Source organism: Pteropus alecto, unplaced genomic scaffold, assembly GCF_000325575.1.
Source record: "Pteropus alecto unplaced genomic scaffold, ASM32557v1 scaffold461, whole genome shotgun sequence".
NCBI classification, from domain to species: domain Eukaryota; kingdom Metazoa; phylum Chordata; class Mammalia; order Chiroptera; family Pteropodidae; genus Pteropus; species Pteropus alecto.
The window spans coordinates 719,168-727,838 of record NW_006431079.1 but is presented as its reverse complement, the minus strand read 5'-3'; the positions used below and the strand labels follow the sequence as shown (position 1 = coordinate 727,838).

Here is an 8,671-nt window from a genome sequence, read left to right as displayed (position 1 = left end):
CATTCCTGTGGTCCAGATTATTAAGAGAGATACAGAAGAGTAAAGGATTATGACTCATACAAATGGCATTTATTACCATTATTAAAACGTTTTGATGCCTGAGCTCTAAATTTGATTCTTACAACTCAGTGAGATTTACATTAACCTATAAGAAAGAAATTAAAGCCCAGAGATGGGAAATGGCTTGCTTAAACTCATACTCTAAACTCTGGCATAAATGAGGAAATACTAAGCATCCTGCCTTCATAGTCTCCAAATCTACTGGTATGGACCAGATCATGAGTTCTCAACCTAACGATTTTTTCCTCATAGCTTAGCACTGACAGCAGCTTTTGCTCAGAATGTTCCTGAGCAAAGCCCCTGTTGAAGCCCTCTTAGGGCACAGCCTGTAGTTAGCACATGCAAAACTATACAGAGATCCACTCTGTCTTACTCAGGAATCAAGCCAAACACTCTCCAGGTCTGGTTCCCTGGCTTTAGCTCCCTCTAGGAAGCCTGTCTCCTTAGTTCTAGCCTGATAGAATTCACAAACCAAACCCAAGCTCTTTGTCTAGGTCTCCTGGTCCATGAGAAAACAAGTCCTTGCTTCTGGGCTTTAAGTTTCTTTATCCTGGCCTAACTAAAATACCTCTGGCCTATTTCTCCTGAGTCTGGAAGGCTTGAACCCCTCCAAGTGTTTTGAGGGTTCCACTTATTTTGGCTTTCTCTTCAGATTTACAAGGATCCACTTATTCCTTTCTGTTCTGTCTACCTCAGACTCTGGGATCCACTTTCGTTTTTCTGTCTTTCCGGGATCATCAGGGCACTGGACACTGCTCAGTTCCTCTTTCTTCACTATCCATTTGTCTTTGGTCAGTTGGTGTAAATCAGCATAGCGACATCCACAGCAGTAGCCCTGATTCGTACAAGAGCTTTTCATTGCCCTGGAGGAACCCAACAACTTCACTATTTAAAAAATCCACTTATGAAACCACTTGCTGGAAAAGTTAGTTCCTTCCTCTGCTATCTGATTCAGCTGTCTCAAGATCTGCTCTACTGTTAAACCAGTCTATCTAATCTGAAGCTGTTGAAGCACTCAAAAGTTCTAAGGATTTAATTCACAAAGCTATTTACTGCTATCCTTGCCTCCTTATCTGTTTCCTTCAACCAGAGTATGAAGGCCTTCAATGTGTTTCCAAGATACAACTCCCAAGGCATTTGGTTCCTTTTCCTACTGTACACTTACACAATGGTCAGTCTTTGACAATTTTAACTGCTGGAACAAAAACCTGAAACCAGAAGTGATCGGTCAAAGCTTCAGAGCAGCAACAAAAACAGATGTCACAAACCCCATGCATTATATTCTGTACGTCATTATAAGCCCATACTCAGGTATCTTTCTAGTCAGTGTTCTTGATCTAGCAAGCTCAGTTATATGTTTTTCTTTGGAACTCTTTAGTTTTCCTATATTATAGCAGTAAGCAGATTAGAAGCAGGGAGTCAGTACTTCTATAATGGCAACTAATAACAAGGGAGAAGGCAAGAAACATCACCTGGAAAAGTGGCACGGTGTGAGCACTGTTAAAAGACAAGCGAAGCACTGCAGTCTTGGAAGTTTCCTAAAGCACCACTGAACTACGGCCGCCCCCCAAGAAGTAGAAGTTCGTCAAAGTTCCTTTACATCGCTAACACGAGGTCTCAGTAGGCTCCATGTACTCTGATTAATAAGACAGGGTAATGTGTAAAGTGTTTCAGAAGTGGTCCCATTCAAAATAATATCTTTTAGCTATTTCTATTTTGTTATGGGAAGAGGTATGTTTCAAGATATCTGGAAATTAATTTCTGTGGAACACCACCCTATCTGTGCTACTTTATCACCAGCAATATTATCTTGCTGTAAGAACCTGGAATTTATATTAAACTCAGGGATGTGTACTAAGTGTCTGTTTATTGACTTTTCAGTCCCATCTTACTAGCTAATGGTGTAAAATCAAGACCAGCCAGCAGATTTTCAAGGCTGGGCTCAGATGCCTAGTCTTGGGGCCTATAGGAGCTTGGGAAATCTGGGTAATCACTCTGTGTCTCAATTTCCCTTCTTGTTCAAATGAAAGAACAATGCTTTCTCTGAATTTTGTCATCACCATGTGGTGATCATTAGAATAATAACCAAAACACATTGAAAAAGATCTGGGTGGTGAGGATAGGGAGAGGGAGGGCAGCAGGTAACAGAGGACAGATTAAACGGGAGACAGGTTAGATAGGTGAAGGATTGCATAGGTGACTAGTAGAAGAGGTCGATAGACAATTCAGGGAGGTAGCAGGCCAGGCAAGTTGTGGAGGCAGGTGGTTCAGTCAGGTAGATGCTGTACATTTTAGGTGAGGTGATTCAGACAGATCAGGCGGGTGCAAACAGAGGTAAGGAGACAAGAGAAGGAGAGATAAGAGGCAAGAAGAGGAAAAGGACAAGGACAGGAACATACAGTTTGGAAGGAGAGGAAATTAAGGGCAAATGAAGACATGTTAAGTCAGAGAGGAAAAAGGAAGCTCTTTATGCTCAGGGCAGTCTTTCCACTTACCCCAAAGGTGACCTGAGTGGATCATCAGAGTGACTGTTCTTGGCATTTTGATTTCTTTGACTCCCTGAACTAGAAAATGGCTTATTTTTATTTGCAAACCTCCAATACATATTTTTCCTCATGAAATCTGAAGATTTCTGTATGTTTGTATGTAAAGATGAAATCAGGGTATCAGTTATTTATCTGACAGCTTGGAAGTATCACTGATTGTCCTATTCAGACTTTACTGCTGACCATATATTTTCACCTTTTCTCATTTGACCTCTGAACAATCCTGGGTACTAGAGAGGGCAGGTGGTATTATCTCCATTGACAGCTGAGCTCCTCTGTGTGTGAGGCACCAAATGTCAGTTGTGGCCACATTCCCAAGCCCTCCTCCAACCCTAGCATGCACTTGAGAAGGCCTTTCCTTCCTTGTAGGCCCCAAAGACTCAGCCTGCTTTCCTGGCCCCGAAAGTAGGCCCTCCCTTTAATCTTACTCACCTTGTAGTGCTGGCAGCAGAGTAGGATGGAGGTTCTCAGTTCCCCTCTTTTTACATGAATGAAGTACCAGCCCTTCACTCCAGAGAGACAGACGAAGTATTAAAAATAACTAACACACAGCATACATAGGTTCCAGAAATGCCATTGTGTTTGTATAGCCTGTAGAAGGGGAGTTGGGGCTGGCTTCCTCATAGCACTTGCTCCGAGTCCCTTCTCAGAACCTCTCCCCATGGACATTTCCCAGGTTCTTGTTACCACTGCTAGAGTTTCACCCTACCTCCTGACAGCCTTGACCTCCTTGAGATTGGCTGTAGATATGAAGACAAAAGAGACCAGCTTAGTCTGACCTCATGCTGTTATGGCACTGTTATGGGTGTTTATGGGGGCATGTCTATCAAGTCATGTTCCCATAAACTGTGACAGAGTTTCCACAATTCTTCCAGGAAAGTTGATATCCTACAAATGTGATCGCTACCCCTAATCTGAAAGTTTTGTCTTTGGGAATTTAATCTTGTACATATTTTATGACATACAGCACATCACCATTATTACTTAGAATGGTCCCAGATGGATTTTGGTGCTTTTAATGCAATGCTTGACACTAAGGATCTCACTGAGAGCCATCTATGTCATCAGTAGATGAAATGAACACCAGAATCGCATTAAATGTATAAGTTAAATAGGGGAAAGGTGAGAAAAATCCAGCTCAAAGATTAGACTGCTCTATATTATGAAAGGGAATGCAATAATTGTTGGATATTCTTTTCTATAGATGAGGAAATATATTACAAAGCTATGGTAGTTCATCCCCAGGACAGCAAGGGGATGCCAAGAGATGCAGGCCAGGGCATATTTGGGTTCCGACTGCAGTCCCTTAAGCTGGGCTCCATGCCTAGTTTGTCTAATTTGGTGTGAGCATTCCCCCCATCCTTCCTTCTCTTCAACATTTTTTATCTTAGGACTTAAACTATAGAGCAAATTAAACCCTTTTTTTGTGAAGACTATTGAACTACCAAGGAACATATAAAAAGCAAACTTCTTTGGAGAGGTAAAAGGTATTTAGCTCCATCTGCTTTTAAAATTGAGAATTAAGACTAGAAAATATAGGCTTTACTAAGGCAGTTAAATAATAAGGGAAAAGGGTCAAGAGAGAAGAGAAAGAGATGATAAGAAAAAAGAAAAACAGGAGAGGAAGAGAGAGAAGAAAGTCAAGAGAGAGAAAGAGCAGGTAAAAGGAGGACAAAGAGATGGAAGAACAGAGTATGGGCCAGAGAGGGGAAGGGAGTAAGCACAAAGAAGGACAGAAGCAGACAGGCCAGAATTAAGAGTGTGGCTTTGGTGGCAGAGATCTGGATTCTAAATCTACAAAAATCCTACTTAGTGGTGAAACTAGAATGAGACTAGGATGGCTACTATAACTATTTCTATTCAACCTCATACTAGAAGTCCGTGTCAGTGGAGCAAAGCAAGAAGAACAAAAGTGAAGGAAGGAAGAAATAAAACTTGCTATTCATAGATGACATGATTTGTGTGCATAGAAAAATCCCAAAGTGACTTTAGCAACGTCTCTGGATAGAAGGTCAATATATGAAAATCAATTGTATTTCTATGTGTGAGCAGATAAAGAGAAATGAAAATTTACAAAATTTCCAATAACATTAAAAAAAAAACCTTCAGATGCCTTTCTGAGCCTTGATTTTCTCTGCGTAAAATTAGGACCACAACTACAACAATAACGATAATAATAGCAGCAGCAGCAGCTGGGGTTTATTGAGTACCTATAAGATGCAGACATTGTTCTAAATATTTACATAGATTCTTTCTTTTAAACTTCACAACAACCCTTTAATGTTTGTTGTGAGGATTAAATGAGGAGATGTATGTAAAACACTCAACAAATTGCCTTGCATGTACTAAATTCTTAAAAAATTTTAGCAATATAAAAACAATCATTATTTTAGAGAAATTCATAGACTCAGTTGTTAGTAGAACCAAGCTGTTATTCATTTGCTTAAGATTTGTGGAATAAATAGTCATGCATTATTATTGTTTTAAAGAAAATTTAAATAGCTCATTAATTTGTTTATTCAGCCAGGCACTGCTCTTGGGTCTAAGAATACAGAGGGTAAGCAGAATAGACAAAATCCATGTCCTAATGGAGTTTACAGTTTAGTAGGGGAAGCAGACATTAATCAAATGGTGTCAAAGATTGTGCTATGAGAATAAAGTATAAGGAGTTATGAGAGCACAGAAGCAGGGGAACTCTTGTGGGCTGTATCTCTCCTCTCCATCCCACCACCCCCAGCTAACAGCCTGACTTTGCCTTGTCTTTGCTCCTGCAGCACTCCACCTCTGTGAGCATTATGGGCTTTTCCAACACTCTGGAGATGGAGCTGTCATCTACCAGGCTGGCGAGGGCCCTAGAGCCACAGATCCAGAGTGTGAGCAGCCTAACAGCTGGCCACCCCCAGGCAGTACCAGCCCTGCCGAGTGGCCCCCCACCAACTGTGTCCAGCCTGAGTAGTGGTCAAAACCAGGCTATGCCCAGCCTGACAGCCAGTCACCTGCAGACCATGCCAAGCCTTGTGCGTGGCACACCTCAGTCCATGCCCAACCTGATGAGTGATTCCTCCCAGGCCATCACAAGCCTGGCAAGTGATTACTCACAGGCCGGGCCCAACCTGATGTCTGGTTCCACCCAGGCTGTGCCAAATCTGGCAACTTGTCCTCTGCAGAGCATGCCTCCAGCTTCTGACATGCAGCCAGAAACTGGATCCAGCTGTAGTCCTGGCTCTGGCCAAGCTGCAGGGAGCCTGTGCTCTGGGGATGGGGCCGAGCCCTCCCTGGGGAATGCCCTGTGTAAGGTAAGTCCTGGGAAAACCCCATTCAACTTTCTCTGCTCATCACTGGACAAAAAGATGGCCCCTGGAGGCCTTACCCTGGCTTTAGCTTAACAGCTCTGTGACCACTAATCGCAAAAATGTCTGATTTCTTTGATTCTTGTTGGCCTTTTACACTTAAAAGATGGAAAGTGAGGATTCTACCCGCTTCACTGACTCTCTGGGACAAGGCCCCGCAGCCCCTGGTCTGGATGTTTCCAAGGATTTGGCTATCCCCTCAGAACTGGAGGAGCCAATTAACCTGTCTGTGAAAAAAACACCACTGGTCCCAATGGTCAGCACATCCATGGCTCTGCAGCAGTACCAGAACCCAAAAGGTGAGAGACTCAAGTAAGCAGCCTACTTTTTGTGCTGGCCACTGACTCGAGCAGATGGGCTCGGCATTTCCACGTGAGATAAAGGTCCGCAGACAGTCTCTAAGGCCGAGGGAGTAGTGTTTCTCAGGCAAACTTTAGTTCTCCTCTGTAGAACTGACTCACTAATTTCTGTTCCATTTCCCTCGCTGTGGCCATGGCTGACCCAGGCATGGCCAGGACATGGCCTTTTTGTAACATTCCCCTGCAAAAGTTTCTGGGGGTCTGGAATATTGGTAAGGGGTAACAGGAAGAACTCACCCCAGAAAGGTTAGCCTTGGCAAACTTTTTTAGGGAAAAGAGCATGTCTGACTTTGGAGTCAGATTGATCTAAACTCTGTCTCTTTACATTTGATTCTGGCCAAGATACCTTGCCTTTCTGAGCTAGTTTCTTTCTCTATAAATGGGGCTAATATTACCTGCCACATAGGCTGCTGGGACAAATTGCAGTGAAATCGTTTGGGGACTTAATCTGCAATAACAAGAATTTGCTTTGCAACTGGCAGTGATAAGGATTTGTGTTGTGCCACATAGCAAAGAGAATTTGGACCAGTGGAGATTGCCTCTAATCCTCTCCTCAGCTATCTACACCCTTCCCGGTGGGGCTACGCTACAGTTCTTTCTTTTGGGAAAGGTGAAGGGTAGATAGGAAGCAACTGCCTAGGGATCATATAGGACGATTTCAGTTCAGTGTATGATGTGTTTAGTTTGTTATGATCAGTCTATTTCCTACGTGTCTAATAAATGAAAATGAAACAAATTTTCTCCTTTTTTCCTCACACTGACTGAATAACCAACTGAAAAATTATTGGTTCTTATTAACTACACAATTGTTTTGTTGTTTTAAGAAAAACAATAACGTGACCTTGCATTTTAAGCAATTAAATTTTTTGGATCCTGCTGGCCTGTGAAAGTGCCCAGGACAGTGCCCAGTGCTGAGTGGGAGGTCAGTAAATGCCAGTTTCCTCCTCTCTGCTCACACCGTCTCCTGCCCATGTACACAGACTGCACTACTCAGGGCAGTGCTGATGGGAGCCTCTTGCCTATGGAGTGTGAGCTGGATTCTCAGGCAGTGCTAGAATCCCAGCAGTTGGCTGAAAAGGCAGAGGCCAGATAGAATGACTCCTGAAAACAGGTAACACCAGTATATGAGGAACCAGTGATTTCTGAGCTCACTTTGAAGGCGAGAAGCTGGCTTCTCAGTACCTGATCCAACACTCACACTAGGCAGCCCCTGAGTATTATCTGTGTTTATCTTTTTGAGAAGAAAGTGGCCTTCCTCCCCTCTTAGGAAGGAGAGCCATGGTAGGATTGTTACCACTAGGAATTACTACAGTGTATGTAATAATTGTGTGGCCAAAGGTATGAGTAGCAGATATGAGTGGAAGGTGTGGGTGACAAGGTGTGTTGTCATACATACATGTCACAGGTATGTATGTATGTATTTATTATTTGTTTTTATTTTTATTTTTATTTTTGCTTTAGAGTATGAGACTTTTGAACGAGAAGCTCTGGAGCTGGATACGAAAGAGAACCAGAGCATCAGGTAACAGACTCTTGGCCCAAACTTTTTCTCCCAACCCCCAACTTTAAGTCCTGGGAGGCTGGCGTGGGAAGTAAGCATCCTCAATGGCTTAACTAGAAGCAGAAGTCTGCCTGCAAGTGTCTTCTTCAACCCCCAGGTCCCCACGTGGTTGGGCGTCTGGGATGGTTGTGGGAGGATGTCGTGGCTCCTGCACCGTGAGGCATGCTCTCTGTGTGCAGTCCTCCCTCTTTAAAGGATCCCCCTTCTTTGACAAAAGGGCTTCCCAGAGGCTGACAGAGTCTGGCCAGGCAGAGCTGGGCAGGAGGGCAGAATATGGGCCTATTGAGGGTTGGACTGAGGAGATGTTGAGTGGCAATTCAGTCACAGGATCATGGATGAGCCTGACTTAGAGGCTGGCATTAGAAGAAGCTCCCACAAAGACCCAGGGGTGTCTCTCTTGCCATAGAACCTTCAGTCGTGAGCCCAAGATTCCCTATGTGCGACTGGAACGACTCAAGATCTGTGCTGCCTCCTCGGGAGAGATGCCTGTGTTCAAGTTGAAGCCACAGAAGAATGATCAGGATGGGAGCTTCATGCTGATCATTGAGTGTGGCACTGAGTCCTCCAGCATGTCCATTAAGGTACCACTTTGCTCTGCCTTGGCCTTGAACCTTGGCCCAGCCTCGGAGTCTCTCTTTTCTCTCTGCTGCCAGAATTCTGTCTCTGGCCTTGTCCCGAGTCTCTGAGTGGGGCTACAGCTTGGCCAGACTTTGTGCCCTGCTGTAAGGGGCCTGTGAGATGCACATTAGGAGTGGGGCTTGGCTGGTTTATAGTCCCGGAATAAGTCCATGCTTA

General features: G+C 43.8%; 1 protein-coding gene across 1 annotated transcript in view; it reads left to right on the top strand.

Moving 5' to 3' along the window:
- Nucleotides 1-8,671, top strand: part of TRIM66 (tripartite motif containing 66) — a 49,750-nt gene that overhangs the window by 37,511 nt on the left and 3,568 nt on the right. The window contains 4 exon segments of the mRNA XM_025038805.1: nt 5,381-5,902; nt 6,063-6,255; nt 7,777-7,837; nt 8,283-8,457. Coding sequence (XP_024894573.1) covers nt 5,381-5,902; nt 6,063-6,255; nt 7,777-7,837; nt 8,283-8,457 — 951 coding nt within the window.